The sequence below is a fragment of the Erpetoichthys calabaricus genome, chromosome 2 (genome assembly GCF_900747795.2).
Source record: "Erpetoichthys calabaricus chromosome 2, fErpCal1.3, whole genome shotgun sequence".
Lineage (NCBI taxonomy): Eukaryota > Metazoa > Chordata > Cladistia > Polypteriformes > Polypteridae > Erpetoichthys > Erpetoichthys calabaricus.
Window position 1 is genome coordinate 317,678,868 of NC_041395.2, and position 17,430 is coordinate 317,696,297.

General features: G+C 40.8%; 1 protein-coding gene across 4 annotated transcripts in view; it reads left to right on the forward strand.

Moving 5' to 3' along the window:
* mypn (myopalladin) overlaps positions 1 to 17,430 on the forward strand; it is a 364,168-nt gene that overhangs the window by 141,796 nt on the left and 204,942 nt on the right. For all 4 annotated transcript variants that reach the window (XM_051923393.1, XM_051923396.1, XM_051923394.1 and 1 more), the window contains 3 exons: positions 850 to 1,025; positions 10,419 to 10,470; positions 14,956 to 15,085. In XM_051923393.1, coding sequence (XP_051779353.1) covers positions 850 to 1,025; positions 10,419 to 10,470; positions 14,956 to 15,085 — 358 coding nt within the window. The remainder of the gene's footprint in view (positions 1 to 849; positions 1,026 to 10,418; positions 10,471 to 14,955; positions 15,086 to 17,430) is intronic.

The window sequence follows — 17,430 nt, forward strand, 5'->3', positions numbered from 1 at the left end:
GACCTGAGATGAAGACTGGACTCCTTTGGTACTGTGTCTCTTCAGAGAATCCTTGGGTACCGTTGGTCTGACTTTGTATCGAGTGAGCGGTTTCTCATGGAGTCACATTGTGAGGGAGCATCAGTTATGGCACTACAGCTATGTGGCGCGTTTCCAAGAGGGTGATCCGGCTCGCATGATCCTCATTGTTGGGGACTCAAGTGGCTGGACCAGGCCAAGGGGCCACCCACGTAACACCTGGCTCCGGCAGATAGAGGGTCATTTCTCAAACTGTTTAACTGATACTACTACTTTTAATAATTTATAAATTAAAATGTAGCAAATGCTTTTGTATTTTTTCTGTAAAGTAATACCAGATTATGTTATGCTCACTCGGAGTCGGTGCCGATGACTGAACACCAGATGGCAGTCCAACACCTTAATCATTAGGCCATCTAGCCACCAGTTTTTGTGGACAGTTTCAAATTGGGATGACAAGTTAGGGTTTGCTTTGGTATGTTTGCTCAGTTTTCACTGTGGGGGTCCTGCACACAGTTGAAGCACAGAGTGTTTGGTGAGTTCTTCTTTGTGGTCCCAAATGAGAAGGATATGTAACAAGCAATGGAAACAAGGTAGCATTCTTGACCTCATTTTTTCTTTGACCTAAAGAGCTCAAGTATCTGCCAAAGATTTACATCTAGTACCTCCTCCCAAGGGACATAGTTGATAACCATAACGCTTGTGCTGTACAAGAACTGCATGTTCCCCTGTGGTAACTTATCATATCCTGCCCCAAGGAATCTTGCTCCAAAGCCATCTGGTTTTTGTTATTAATCTGTCTGCCTCATGAAATGTGCTTTTGTCATGCAGATGGTTCTGTGAGGGGAAGGAGTTGGAGAACAGCCCAGATATTCAGATTCTCAATGTTGGGGAGCTGCATTCCCTGATCATCACTGAGGCATTTGAGGAGGACACTGGACGCTACTCTTGCTTTGCTTCTAATTTCTACGGGACTGACTCCACCTCTGCTGAGATTTACATTGAAGGTGACCTTTCTTTCTTTCTTTCTTTCTTTCTTTCTTTCTTTCTTTCTTTCTTTCTTTCTTTCTTTCTTTCTTTCTTTCTTTCTTTCTTTCTTTCTTTCTTTCTTTCTTTTCTTTTCTCCTGGGCTCTTTGAGATGTCCCTAGATCCCCAGCTTATTAATCTTGTTTTCATCATGACTGGCCCTGCTTATGTTTTGAGTGTTGCTGTATGATAGAGTGCCGTCAGAGCATATTGGTAGGAACCCACAAGAGAACTGAAATTTCTGTGAAATTCTTTATTATCTTCCAGGGTTTGTGTCATAATGCAATACAGAAAGTATGGGGGGAGTGGAGAGTGGGGGTGGGAGCAATATGCTCTATAATGCAACTAAACAAAATTGCCAAAGGCTGCAAGAGGCCAAGATGAAAATCTAAATTTAAATCTGCTCACTCCAGCAGATGCTTAACTGGTGGTAGCAGCAGTTGTAATTGCAGAATAAACAGGTTGTTCAAAACATTTCAAGAAACACAACAGAAGCTTGGGTGGGTTCAGACTCCCAGCATGCAACAACGTGCAATGCCAGAGAAAATATTTCAAAATCTACTGTTTCTTTAATGATATTTTAATAATAGAAATGTAATTTACTCAGAACTGCTTATACACAGTGTAAGAGAACAGACAAGACCATGATAAAGATTTGGGGTACCACTTTAGTAACCCCATATAATTCGGTGGTTTAAAGTAATGAAAACACACAGCAATCATGGAAACATCTTCACAGACACAAGTTCATAACAGAACTGATCTAAGACGGTGGATCTTCTTGCTTTGTGGACTTTCAGCAGAAGTCAAGTCAGCAAGTTCATGGTGGATGGACACTAGACATGACACTGGTGGTGGTAAAGCTATCAAGCTTCTGATCTGCAGAGGGAGGAAAGAAGAGACATTATTACACAGTGCCAACCCCTGGAGCAACAGGGAATTACCATTGCAAGAGTCCTTTCGCTGTCCCCTATGCATGTGAACGCATGTGACAACAGTGACACTAACATATTGTGATTGGTAAATTTACTTATAAAATCTCTCTATTATAAAAAAAATCTTGGAAGGCTGGAAGGAGACGAGATGTGATTTTCTCAGAGAGACACTTTCACGTCCTGCAAGACGAGTTTTTAGGCCAAGAGATTTAACCACGCCTGGGACCGAAAATAAAACAAAGAGTACATGACAAAGTAGAACGTCGTAAAGAATTCAAAAATGTTGGTACGATACACATGCAGAGCAGGCTTGAGATAATGGAAGTACGAAAATTCGAAAGTCTCAAAAAAAGGATAGTAAAAATCGCATTAGTGCAAACGGAAATTATTACTCAGTGAAATAACGGAACAGCGAAAAGAGATCAAATATATTGTTCAGATTTAAACTTTAAGTTGGAGACTTGTAGGTTGTCTAATTCATTTTGCCATCAGGGAGAAAAAGGTAGTGTTTCTGCCCAATGAAGAGGTGTATCTGCGAGAATGAAAAGGTTTGTTGTTTGGTGAAAGTGAAATCCCGTTAGAGAAATCATTTCTCATGTGTGTGAATGCTATTGTCTAGAAACATTGCTTGTAGAGAGAAAGAAACGATATTCACTCACAGGCAGTTATATGTTGCATTGTCACGATGCAATTTCAAACACGGAATCAAAATGCAATGCGATATTGATGAAAAGGTAAAAGCGAAGAGAGATCGAATATATGGACATGGGTGATATGACAGAAGTGCGGCGTGCGAGATGCAGATAATGCGACACGGCAGCAGCTGCAATCCAGCAGCTGATCAAGCAAAGAGGAGGTTAAAAAAAACTGTATTTGTTTCCCATTGTATCACCGTTTAAGAGGGTGTTTTGGAAAAGTGATCGCGTCTCCTTGGCGAGCGAAGTGAGCAGGGGGCAAAGCCCCCCCTGGTATATTCCATCCATCCATTTTCCAACCCGCTGAATCCGAACACAGGGTCACGGGGGTCTGCTGGAGCCAATCCCAGCCAACACAGGGCACAAGGCAGGAAACAATCCTGGGCAGGGTGCCAACCCACCACAGGACACACACAAACACAGCCACACACCAAGCACACACTAGGGACAATTTAGAATCGCCAATCCACCTAACCTGCATGTCTTTGGACTGTGGGAGGAAACCGGAGCGCCCGGAGGAAACCCACGCAGACACGGGGAGAACATGCAAACTCCACGCAGGGAGGACCCGGGAATCGAACCCAGGTCCCCAGATCTCCCAACTGCGAGGCAGCAGCGCTACTCACTGCGCCACCGTGCCGCCCCCCCCCTGGTATATTATTAATTAAAAATAAAATAACACTTTAGTATAAATAAATGTATGCAAATTAGGCTAATTGACAACTATAAATTGACCCCAGTGTGAGTGGGTTTGCAAGTGTGCCCTGTGTCAGACTGGAACGCTGCCCTATTCTCTGCCTGGCACTCAGTGCTACTAGGATAGACTCCCATCTCCCACAAACCTGATTTTGATTAGGGCAGTTAAAAATGTATGCATATGTAAATTCATTCAGTTTGTGATCCCACCTATTCCATCACTGTATCAAAGTGAAGCTTATCTTGGCAGGATCAGATGTAAGACAGGGACCAGCCCTGCAATGAACATCAGTCCAGTGCAGAGAAGACATCTGGCCAGCGTGCAATCGACAACCAATAAAACCTGCAGTCCATGGAGGTAGTGATGAGGCCAGGATTTGAAACAAAAGCTCTGGTGATACCACTATAAACAAACACATACATATATACTGTTGAGAAAAAAACAACAAACCGAGATATGAAAAAGGTGGGAGTCCCAGAAAGAAAGCCCTGTTTATTCCTTTTAAAGCAAAGTTGGCAGATCAAAGGGAAAATAAAAGTTCATCAGGTATGCAATGCTGTCGCAGTAAGCAGATAAGTCTTTAGCAGGCATCCACAATAGCAGTGCCATATTGGTGTGTAAAGGGTTTATATGTCCTGGAGACTGGGAGAGGTGAAGCACAGACAGGCTGTTGTTCTTCTGTGTCCCTGAGTTTCTGGTTATAAAGGGCAAAACACAACTTCCCTGTAAAGCCTGTGTTATGATTGCACACATGATAACATATTTATTTTCTAAGCTTCTTGTCTTATTTCAGGGTTGTGGAGAATATATAATGTGGCCTGCAGTTCCTCAAACCCGACACAGACAGGCTTAGTATAAAATGAATAAAGAGTTTTTATTGTGGGAAACACTTCCTCTGTAAGTGTTTCCCACCATAGCCACAAGTACAAACACTGTAGCACAAACACAATACAGTCAACCCACAGCAAGTCTTTGTCTCTTCTTCTCTCTGTCTTCAGCACCTCTCTGCCTCCTCCGCTCCTCCTGGCAAGCTTTGTCTTCCTTCCTCCCGACTATCTTTCCCTGAGCAGTGATAGGCAGCCCATTTTAAGTAATCCCCGGAAGTACTCCCGGTGTTGCAAAGGCTTGGCCTGGAAGCACTTCTGGGTAAGGCGAGACCCCATGAAATAGGGCTTGTTAGTCCCCGCAGCACCCCCTGGTGGCACCCATGGGACTCAACAGGGTTGAGTCAAACAACTTTAAATCCCACAATGCCCTGTTGGAGTCTGTGGCACTGACGCAACCCAGGAGAGCTGACATCTGGTTGCCTGGAAAAGAAACCCAGTGTATGCCATCTCCCTCACTTCTTCTTGGTTGAGGACATTCTTCCCAATACATACAGGAAAACCTTACAAATATACACAGTAAATGACATTAATAAAAAATAGGTCATAAGGGGGCATAACAAACTGCAAACTTAAACCTTTAATTTTTTTCATGTCGAAACATTTTTTGCTAATTTAAATGTGGGAATACGTGTAAATCAACCTGTTGATGGACTGGCACACCATTCTGGGTTGCTTCCTGCCATGTGCTTGATGCTGTCAGGATGGTTTCTAGTGATCTGATATTGCCTGAAGTCAATTTGAGTGACTTGTTATGTTATGTTAGAATTAGAACAGAAAATGACAAAAAGGGCTCAAAATTAATAAAAAAAATTGTATTTAATCAATTCTCAGTAAACATGAGAACCTAACATACAGCCCGCATTTCATAGTTGATAATGAATTTATAAGCTTCCTTCACTAGGACCCTCTAGGGCCATTAAGCAGCTCTGCAGAATAAAGCTAGTGCCAGTCCTCGAAATGTACATTTTCAAGCCTGATATCCAGAAAACTCTCCTTTGAAACACCACCTTAACGTGTTTAGAATGGTTGTCCCTTTGTAGCATTTGGATGGGTTGTTTTTTTTACCGGAGTTGGTTGCCTTTAGGTGTTTATTCTGTACAGAGTCTTTCAAAGAGCCTCAGTCATCTTTAGCAGGAGGTGGTCATCCACAGTTTAATCTACCCAGAGTTCCAATGTTTCATCTAGTGTCACAGGACATGTCATAAAGTTATTGGTTTACATCAATGGCGCACTACCCTTCAGGTTGTCTACTCCATACTATAATGATCAGAGGTTCAGTATCTGCCATCAGGGCTCCATGGTGTCATCAGCTCATTGAGTGCCCTCCGAAATTTACAATACTTCTGGACAAATGATTACAATGGGATTTCTGCCTTCTTTCATCAATGTGCGTCTGTTTAAAGTGTATCCTGTTTTAAGTCCTTTCCCTCTCCCTTTGCTCACCTTCTCTGCTGTTGGTTACACTTTACCATCTTAGTAACCAGTCGCCACTCTATATAAATATATTTTTACAATAGTATAAACAACTATAGATAATAGATAAAAAAGCAACTTATTCATATTTAAACCCCGTCAATTGTCATTGTTGTCACAGGGTAGACAATGCCTGCCAATTATAGACATGGGAATGCCTCACATCTTCAATGACCTGAGATATATTCCTGAGGACAGGGGGGCAACACAGAGTTCAGAGTCTGGACATCCAAGGGGTAGAAGCTGTTGTAGTACCTGGCAGAACTGGTTTGGATGCTACACCTTGGGATGTTGGGAGGAGTGGGAGTGAACTTCCTTAATTCTGTAAGGTTTGTGGATACAACATTTTATAAAGATGTCTTCAATGGAAGGCAGAGAGGACCCAGCAATCTTTTCTGCAGTGTGCATTATCCATTATAGGACTTTACCGTCAGAGACACTGCAGTTCCCTAATCAGACAGTGATGAAGCTGGTCAGAATGTTCTTGACGGTGCCCCTGTAGAATGTGGCAAGAATGGGGAAACTATTGACCCAGATAAAGATCTATGATTCCCTGCCAGCTCCTGCTACTTGTTCATCAGTGCCACATTACCCATCTTTAACTCTTTCAGGGTTATTTATTATTATTACTTTTTTTTTTTGTTTGTTTTGGCCCAAGGCTGAATATTTTTTTTTTTCCAGAAAGCTGAGTTTTCTGAAAAGCAGACAAAGCGATGGTTTCACATATAAATCAACATAAAATTTTTATGAATGACAAATGTTGCAGTGTTTTATGTTCCATGAGCCTTTCCACTCCTTGAATTCACATACCTGTTAGTCCTGTGAGATACGGCAGCTTTTGAAGCAGCCAGTGGCATGTGGTACGTGTGACACTGGTGCCACAGTTTCAGGTGCCAGTCACCATACGCAGCAACAGGCGCCTGATCACACAGACTGCACTTGGCACACTGCTAGCAAACAGAGCCTATAACATAACGTGGGGTTTTGTCGACATTTACAGCTCATTACTGCCCTCTACCTCTGGATGTCGATTAATGTCAACATCCGCCTCAACCCCATGTGTTAACACCCCAAAAGAGTTAAAAGAGGCTCCTAGAGATACTGATTAACTAATAAGCACATAAGAAAGTTGACTGGAGGAGACCATTCAGTCCATCAAGCCCGTTTGTTAAGCTAATAGCTAAATTGTCCCAGAATCTCATCCAGATTATTCTTGAAGGTTATCAAGGTTTCTGATTAATGATTGTTGTAAAGATTCTAATGATTAATAATTTCTGTAAAGTGTGTGCAAGATGCTGCCAACATCTGCCAAAACACATACTTAGTAAGTAATGGAGTCTTTTTGCACCCTTGGGGCCTCATGTATGACGGCGTGCATAGAATTCACACTATAACATGGCATACGGACAAAAGCCAAAATGTTTGTACACACAAAAAGATCCAGATGCGTAAATCTGTGTGTTCGCCAACTTCCTCGTTCTTCCGCTACATAAATTCCGGTCAGCGTGAAAAGTAACGCAAGTGCACGCACCTGCTGTCCCGCCCCAACTCCTCCCAGAATTACACCTCTTTGAATATGCAAATCAATATAAATAGCCCTTAAGCTCAGCCTTCTGTGAAAAGACAATGACAAAAGTACGGGGGAAAATAGAAAAATTTCAGCAAATACCAAGTGGAGGCAAGGAAAAACGTACTATTTGTTGGTTTAAACAGTGATATAATCAACAAAAGGAAGTTGATCGAGTGACAGAGTATGGAGAAACGCAAAAGCTCAAGCTAACAAAGTCGCACAGTGCCCGAAATAAAAAAGAAGTTGTCAGATATCAAAGTCGCCGTGAAAAGGTGAGTTGTAGCCCACCATCTGAGTGTCATATGAAACTTATTAGGGTACAGACAAAAAAAAAATAGGCACACAGTGGGAAAAATGCTCGAAATGTCAACTTTAATCTTGAAATTTCCACTTTAATTACTGTGGTACCCAGCTGGGGTTCATGCCCGGCCGGGATGCCCAGGAGGACCGGAGGAGGGCTTGTGCCTCCTCCAGAACACGAGGGGGCGTCCTCCCTGGTTGCTTTGGGGGCCACGGGTACAGAGCTTGGAAGCTCTACCCTGTAGGGGCCCATGGTCACCACCAGGGGGCGCCCCGATGCCTTGGGAGCCCTGACCTCAGCACTTCCGCCACACCAGGAAGTGCTGGGGGGAAGAGGATTGGGGACACCCGGAGGACTTCCAGATACACCGCCAGAGCTTCCGCCACACAGGGGTGTGGCTACAGAAGCTCCTCAGGATGCACCTGGAGTCCATCTGGGGTGTATAAAAGGGGCCGCCTCCCTCCAGTCATTGGCAAGAGTCGGGTGGAAGAAGAACGGAGCTCAGAGGAGAGTAGTGGAGGTGAACCAGAGACTGAAGGCATTGTGTTGTGTGGCCAAGGACTTAAGGGGTGATTACAGTGCACATACCCAGTGCTGCAGCACCAAATATTGTAAATAAACGTGTGTGTGGTGAAACCATCATGTCTACCTGTCTGTGTCTGGGCTGTTCCCCACATCACGTAGTTTATTTTGTCATTAAAGTAGAGCATCATAAACTTCATTTTTAAATCGTTTAATTTACTAGTTTCTCAAATACCATCGTAACTTTAGTAGCATGATAAATGCTTTGTTTTGTATTTGTTCTTCTATGTGCTCTATGTGTGTGAATCACTACGTGCTTCTTAAACAGACTTTCTCTTCCTCCGACAAGACACAGAATCCATTACATTCGTGATATTACAGCTCTCTGAATAATTACAATACTGAGATGTATACTTGATGTCATTTTCATGATAATAGGACTTAAAGCATGTTATTAAACATGGGAACACGGTGGCACAGTGATAGCGACGAGCTGGTGCCCTGTCCAGAGATTGTTCCTGCCTCCCGCAAAATGTGCTGTGCGTGACCTTCGATTAAATACTTTATTGCAGCAGTACTGTCTCTTTCAAATGTACTAACCTCCAATTCCTGTCCTTCCTTTTCTTTCTCCAAGTAACCAATCGCCACACAATCAGCTCTTTAATAGACGTTAAGCCATCTGTAAGCTTAGAACTCTGATTCTTCAAAACTTTTAAGGAACATTGAAATATCTTCGTAGTATGTGGTTAATTATTCTATCCATCTATCCTTAAAATGTCGCACCAGCCCCAGCAAGAATACAGCGTTAGGCAGGAACAATCCCTGAACCGCCAGCTCCTCGCTAGCGCTGCAGCACCGTGTCCTCACATGTTTAATTATTAACAATATAGATTATTTAAATGATGTTAACATTTTATCTGTATAATGTAATCAACATATTTTGCTGCATTTCATCTTAAAAATTATATCGTCTTCATATGTAAATACGCGCTTTATAAAGTGGTGCAGGTTGTGCAATATTATAATTGTATCGCAAGTTTACAGTGAGGTGATTGTACTTATAAGTACAAACAGTTCTACAAGGAGCACTTGATGGACTGATTGAGTGCGTTTATAGTTCTTTTGATTAAACTGTTTCTGAACTGCGAGGTCCGTACAGAAAAGGCTCTGAAGCGTTTGTCATTTGAGAGCAGTTCAAGTAGTGAATGGCAGAAGCAGCATGTGCTTGATTCTGTATACCGGTAATTCTCTTTCTGATCAGCTGCTCTGAGTGGTGCAGTGAGAGTAACATGGAAAAAGATGATCTACTATGGCAACCCCTAATGGGAGCAAAAAGTAGAAGAAGAAGGTGCAGTGAGAGTAACAACGCTAAAGCAGATATGGTATTTAGAATAGTTTGACAATTCTGTGGACCATTATATTGTTACAGGTTAATTACAATCAGATGCCTTAAACTAATGAACAATATACGGTTAATTTCAGTGTATTTGATAAAGCCGGCATTGTGGATGTAAAAAAGAAAGGGAAACCACACTGGAACAAAAGCACTGCTTTGACGCTGGGTGCTGCCAGTTTGCAAAACCGAGCAGAGAACTTGCGTACGCCAGGGTTGGACCTACCGTGAAAATGTGCGTGGCTCTACACCAAGTTTAGGTTTTATACGTCGCGATTTGAGCTTGGAAACGGGCTTACACAACATTTTTGTGCATACGCACCTTTTATACATGAGGCCCCTGGACACTGCATATCTCTAGGAGCCTCTTTTAAAAATGGGTAACGTAGAACTGATAAACAGGTAGGAGAAGCTGGCAGGGAATCTTAGATCTTTATATGGATCGATTTCTTCCAAAGAAGGGATGAAACATACAAATACTGTAAATGAGCTCTCTGGTTAACAGACACCTCTCCCATGACACCATTTGCTTAATCCTGACAAGCTCACATGAATGGCCACACCCTCTACAGCAGGTTTTCTTCAGGTACACTGGTAGTTGATGTATGATTCTAGAGTGCTTTGATGGATTGGTGCCCAGTCCATGTCTGATTCTTGACTTATTTATGAATGCTGCTGGGGATAGGCTATGGCTCCCCATTACTTTATATAGGCCTGAAAAATGGATGGATAACTACAATTCTTCAACTCTTCCTTTGTATTTATTTCTGTGTCTCTTCAGTCTGACTCCAAAGGACAAAAGTGACAAAGCATTTCAAACACTAGGAGAATCTCCTGTCTTGCAGTTTGACTGATTAGGGGAAAGTGTTTTGTCTAAAGTGTGCATTTTTTTGCTCCTAGGTGCCTCATCATCAGAATCTGAAGGAGAGCAAAACATCGACAACATGCCACAGTAAGAGTGAGCCTTATAAGAAAAAATACATGCTTACATGTCTTTGTGCATGTTTTAAAAGCTTGATTTCTGGAGTAAAACACATTCTATAAATTATTGTCAAAAATGACACCCAAATGTACAGTAAGTAAAATGTAGGGGGCTTCATATGTTCAGATTTTACATAGGGGCACAGACATGATCAGACTAATCAGCAGGTGGCTCAACCGAAAGAGTGCAATTTACTAGGTGATTGTGGCAAATTTATAATGTTGGAACAAATTCAAAGAATATAAATACATAGAGGAGTCACCATGACCTGAGTGTGAACGTACTGTCCAGCTTGTGGCAGGACATTTTTCGTCATGTGTGCCACCATGCCTGACATTCCTGTGAAACAAGAAGTTAACAGCATTACGTCACAATGATGGGCCAATGACTGGAGCACCGTGATTCTGGAGGAAAGCAAAGTTTAAAGATTTTCATTATGAGCAATGTGTGCAATTTTGAAATTTTATTTCTAACTTGACTGTTGCCTTTCAGCAACTTTGAAATCAAAATTTTGGCCACCTTTGCTTTGCTTGTTAAACATTTTTGACTACCCTTGAAGCATTATTTTATGATAATAAGTATGAGTGTGAAGGTCATGGCATTAGCTGATACTCCATATTGCACCTCATATTACGCAATGTAAATAAGAGAGCCAAAAAGCAGAGAAGGTTTGGAGATCTACCCCGTATATTATAACAAACGAGTAGTCTTAAAAGACTGTGTCCAAAATGGAACTGATAGAAAATGTTGATATGTCTAGTCTTTATAGGCGGTGGGCAGGAAGAGGTGGGCCCGAGAGGGAACTGGCTGAAGTGAGGTCAGCAGGAGGGCATGGTCTGGAGGGGGATGAGGAAGTTGGTAGGGTTTTAGTAGGTCTTCCCTTTAGATGATCTGCAGAGGAGAGAGAAAAGACTTCGTCAACCCCTGACTCCGTGTCTTACCCTCAATTAAGCCCATTGACTGCCTCCCTTTCGCTCGTGTGTGACAGAAGCTATTCAATCATTGAGATATTTATTATTATAAGTGCCTTTCCAACTAGACTCTTCATAAAGCAAGTGCTGAACACTACAAAATTAAAAAAATTTATTGTATGTAACACCCTTTTGTAGTGAATATCATTTACAATTGATTTACAAATTTACTTGTTGTACTGGAAAACAATATTTGTAAACTTTTTACACTGGAAGATTAAATGAAATATTTAAGAACCAACAATGTTCACAATGAAGGTAGTTCATAATTCGGCTCCTTAGTCACCTGACTACAATGCACATGTCACTCAGTCCATCACACAGTCATTTCTTAAGGTGCCTTCATATACAATGTGCAGTGCACCTATCGCGACAGTCATGTCTATCTGTCTGTCCACATGAAACATCTCTGCCCCTTGTGGATAAATGTTCCTGAAATGTTGCAACACTTATTCTTCAAAGAAATTTGTAAAGACTGTTCAATTTTTGTTTAGAAAGCTCAAACACATCGTGCTGTACAAAGTTTTAAAATTTCAAAATTTCCCTTTGAAAAGCATTGTCTATTTGAAAACACAACCATCTTAAAAATCAGAGAAATGCTCTGTACAAATTCAACTAGGAATTTATTTACATTCTCAACTTTAACTTGAGAGTCGTTGCTTGAATTTGTATTTTTTGTATATTTTTCTCTTTGACTCATCTGACAGTTGCTCGAATGCCCAATACAAGAGCGTGCACATGCATGAACAGCTCACACAGCAGCGCCCTCTCCTGGTGCTTTAACTAATAAACTCCAAAAAAAAGTCACTTCTCTGGAAATAAATGGAGGGGAAAGCAATTATGTAAGCATTTATACAACTGAACTGACTGAACAATATTATCTGCAGATTATTATTGTAAAGAACCGATGTTATCAACCTGCAGCTAAATGGTGTTTGAACTAATTACTAATATGGGAAAGGTGAAGCTGCCCTAACTGATAAAAATATACGGCAGGTTTAAAAATGGACAGTGGCATCAGGAGGTGGGAGACTCCAATCACTTAAGCCCCAGATCTTTGGCACCCAGTCCTCATCTTTCAGTCCCAGATTTACACAAACAATCACATCCAGCCCCTGATCATCTACCCATTATACAATAAATCAGTTCTTTCCAACTTTTTATTTATTTACATATTTTTTAACAAATTACCGTGTTTTAAGAAAAATCAATAGCTAGATGGAGAACTTATTTCACGTTCTTGTCTCACTGGTTCCTAGGTCTCCTTAGCCTTTTCTGCAAGTTCCTATGTAGGTTTAGTAATAGGCATTGCTTCCTATGAGTGATTAGCACGAGGTTCTGGTTTCTTTGGCTGGATAGTATTGGACTCTTGCACTGCATTTATTGAGCCACATATTCAGTGGCCATTAGAGATTCATATCTGACTGCCACTACACATTGGTTTTCATTTGTAATTTGGCAATTTGAATTAGGTACAAATTGCTGGATATGATTAGCATTATCTACTAGTCCCCATGTCCAAGTGATACCTGCCACCAATTTCTCCTGATGGTTGGCACTCACCCATTGTTTTATTTGATGGCCTACACTCTTAAAAATATACAGTAAGTGTCACAGCGGTTCTTCAGAGTGATGCCATAGGAGAATCATTTTTGGTTCCCAAAAGACCCACCCGCATGAAGGTTCCAGGTAACAGGCAGATAACCATACAGCAGAAAACAGTGAATAGATGGTAACAGAATTGTGAAATTTCAATAGGTCATGACCTGAAAAGGACTCTCGCTGCATACAATAACACAGGCTAAATTCAGATTTTTTTAATCTGTTAATATCCTACTAAGTAACCTTCTTCTTCTTTCGGCTGCTCCCGTTAGGAGTTGCCACAGCAGATCATCTTCTTCCATATCTTTCTGTCTTCTAAATCTACCATACCATATTTTATGTTTTGTCTACATATTAAGAAGTTTTTCAAAGCACAAAGAACCAGCTTCATATGCAATTAACACCAGAATGAAATGGTGCTTTGTCAAGCAATAGTTCTACAAAGAACCACACAGCCCAGTAAAGAACTATGAAGTGCTGTTAAAAACCAGTATTTTTAAGAGTATAGGGTAATTATGATAATAATTTTTGCTACTTTTTTTTTTTGCGGAGTGGTGGCTCTGAGGCTAGGGATCTGCACTGGCAATCGGAAGGTTGCCGGTTCGAATCCTGTAAATGCCAATAGGGACTCTGCTCTGTTGGGCCCTTGAGCAAGGCCCTTAACCTGCAATTGCTGAGCACTTTGAGTAGTGAGAAAAGTGTTATATAAATGCAAAGAATTATTATTACTTTTCATTTTGGATTCCCATTCTATTGGTTATTTATTTCAAAAAAGAAATTTGAAGATCAGTTAGCTGCAGACCATCCAACACAAACACACGTCAATGAATGCCATTTTCATATAACTTCACTTTGAATCTGCTGTGTTTGAATGCCATTGAGCCACTGTAAGCCTATTTGTGCTCCGCTTTTAACTCCATTTTAAAGTGCTGTTAAAAATGACATATTTAATGGAGTCTGCTAACACATCACTTTTACTTTTGAATATGACTCATTGTTGCAAAACTGTTTAATAAGCAAAATTGTAATAACTGACTCTTGGATGATCCAAAAACGTTTGTATCCGTTAACTTAGTTGCTGAATGCACCTGAATGTTACGTCATGCATGCACTGACTAACTTGTTACATATTTCTTTTTGCAGAAAACAATAACACAATCAATTTTTCAATCAATCACTCTTTCAATGTCAAAAATACTTGAGGCATATCTCATCCACATTCAGTTTCTTAGTGTCTGCTTTAGTCCAAAATTGAGCAGCCTTTTCCATTTTTTTGTAAAGGAAGAAAAGGCAGGTTAGTGGAAGAGAATCAAGCCAGTAATCTTATGGTATGCAGTCCAGCGCCATAGGCACTTGACCACACTGCTGTACAGATAGTATAGCGAGTGTAGTAAAACTTTAATAGGCCAAAGTCACGCCAAGAGCAAGTGTTCCAGATTACCCCCAAATGCCTAATACTAAAAGTAAGAACTGCAGTAAAATAGAGATTTAGTGTGGATTGGAAGCCACACATTTTCAGATTAAATCCCTGTCCACACTTTATGGCTCAGTGTGAATCAATTAACCTTTTTGGATGCCTACTTGTATCTCTGGTGAGGCAAAAATATTTGACTTGGAAAGGTGCTACTTAGAGTGTTTTTATGTTTGTCTTATTGAGCACTCATTTGTTATGAAATCCTTCAGCCACTACAATTCATTCTTCTAAAAACAGCATGGGATGTTTGTAGTTTCCTTAACATCTTTCCAGACTGTAGAAGTTTGTAAGATGCAGCTTGAAGTGAGTTCATTTTGTATGAGATTGAAGCTTTTAAAGTAAATGCATATCATGTCTGATACTTCTGTAACACTCCCTTTCTTATATTTTATTCAATTAAATGAGAAGAATTCAGAAGAAAACTTCAGTATCTACAACTATCACCAGCACTACATCTGGATCGGAAGCTACTTATCAAGAGACTAGCACTGTCCGAGCGGCCAGAACTCAGCCTGTGACTCAGCTGCCAGCAGAGAAGGTGAAAGTCCCTTCATGAATGGATGTACCATGTAGTGAATGTCAGTGTAAATCTCTGAAGGGTAGCGAGAGACAGATCATTACATAACCTGGTGTCAAACATGCTACAGACACATGACTTTTCTTGGCCAGATCCTTGTTTTCTTATTGAATGCTTCTGAAGATTACTTTATCAACTACCTACCTGTAACAGAATCAATTCTAATCAGTTACATTTGTGTAGATAGAAAAGAGACTGACAATCATATGCTAACTCTTGATAGCTATTTCAACTTTTGGGATAGAGAGGTAGAAAAGCACTCTGGTTATGAAGTTTTCATTGCTGGCAAGACAGTAAATTATAACAAAAGCAAAGGATTCTTAGATTACTGACAGAATGGGCTTGGTATAGTCGGGATGCTCTAATACTTTTGAGTTGTGCTAGACACCCTGTTTTAATTATATCTAATTTCAGAAATGACTTAGAAATCCAAACCTCAACATTACTGAGACGCATTATGTCTTGAATCATGTTAATGCGGAAATGTGTTTCAATATACTTTAATTATTTTTCCTATCAATGTTAAAGTACCCAGGAAAGCTACCATGTGAATGACGTAAATATACATGGCACTCAACTTAATGTGAGTGATTTAAATACTGAAAGATTGTTTTTATTGGTAAAAGCCAGCCTATCTTTTCAAAAGCATCACAAGATATAAGTTCCATGATTTGTACTTGCAACTGGTAAAACTCTATAAATAGAATTACCTTAGGGTCTAGATCACACGTGAGGCTAGCAGTGATCAAGAGAATCAGGTGTGAATCTGTTCAGCAGATGTGAACATAGATAGATAGATAGATAGATAGATAGATAGATAGATAGATAGATAGATAGATAGATAGATAGATACAGTTAGGTCCATAAATATTTGGACAGAGACAACTTTTTTCTAATTTTGGTTCTGTACATTACCACAATGAATTTTAAATGAAACAACTCAGATGCAGCTGCAGTGCAGACTTTCAGCTTTAATTCAGTGGGGTGAACAAAACGATTGCATAAAAATGTGAGGCAACTAAAGCATTTTTTTAACACAATCCCTTCATTTCAGGGGCTCAAAAGTAATTGGACAAATTAAAGAACTGGAAATAAAATGTTCATTTCTAATACTTGGTTGAAAACCCTTTGCTGGCAATGACAGCCTGAAGTCTTGAACTCATGGACATCACCAAATGCTGGGTTTCCTCCTTTTTAATGGCCTTTACTGCAGCGGCTTTCAGTTGCCGTTTGTTTGTGGGCCTTTCTGTCTGAAGTTCAGCCTTCAACAAGTGAAATGCATGCTCAATTGGGTTAAGATCAGGTGACTGACTTGGCCATTCAAGAATTTTCCACTTCTTTGCTTTAATAAACTCCTGGGTTGCTTTGGCTGTATGTTTTGGGTCATTGTCCATCTGTATCATGAAACGCCACCCAATCAATTTGACTGCATTTAGCTGGATTTGAGCAGACAGTATGTCTCTGAACACCTCAGAATTCATTCGGCTGCTTCTGTCCTGTGTCACATCATCAATAAACACTAGTGTCCCAGTGCCACTGGCAGCCATGCATGCCCAAGCCATCACACTGCCTCTACCGTGTTTTACAGATGATGTGGTATGCTTTGGATAATGAGCTATTCCACGCCTTCTCCATACTTTTTTCTTGCCATCATTCTGGTAGAGGTTGATCTTGGTTTCATCTGTCCAAAGAATGTTTTTCCAGAACTGTGCTGGCTTTTTTAGATGTTCTTTAGCAAAGTCCAATCTAGCCTTTCTATTCTTGAGGCTTATGAGTGGCTTGCACCTTGCAGTGCACCCTTTGTATTTACTTTCATGCAGTCTTCTCTTTATGGTAGACTTGGATATCAATACGCTTACCCCCTGGAGAGTGTTGTTCACTTGGTTGGCTGTTGTGAAGGGGTTTCTCTTCACCATGGAAATGATTCTGCGATTATCCACGACTGTTGTCTTCCGTGGACGTCCAGGTCTTTTTGCGTTGCTGAGTTCACCAGTGCTTGCTTTCCTTCTCAGGATGTACCAAACTGTAGATTTTGCCACTCGTAATATTGTAGCAATTTCTCGGATGGGATTTTTCTGTTTTCGTAACTTAAGGATGGCTTCTTTCACCTGCATGGAGCGCTCCTTTGACCGCATGTTGTCTGTTCACAGCAAAATCTTCCACATGCAAGCACCACACCTCAAATCAACTCCAGGCCTATTATCTACTTAATTGATAATGACATAACGACGGACTTGCCCGCACCTGCCCATGAAATAGTCTTTGAGTCAATTGTCCAATTACTTTTGTGCCCCTGAAATGAAGGG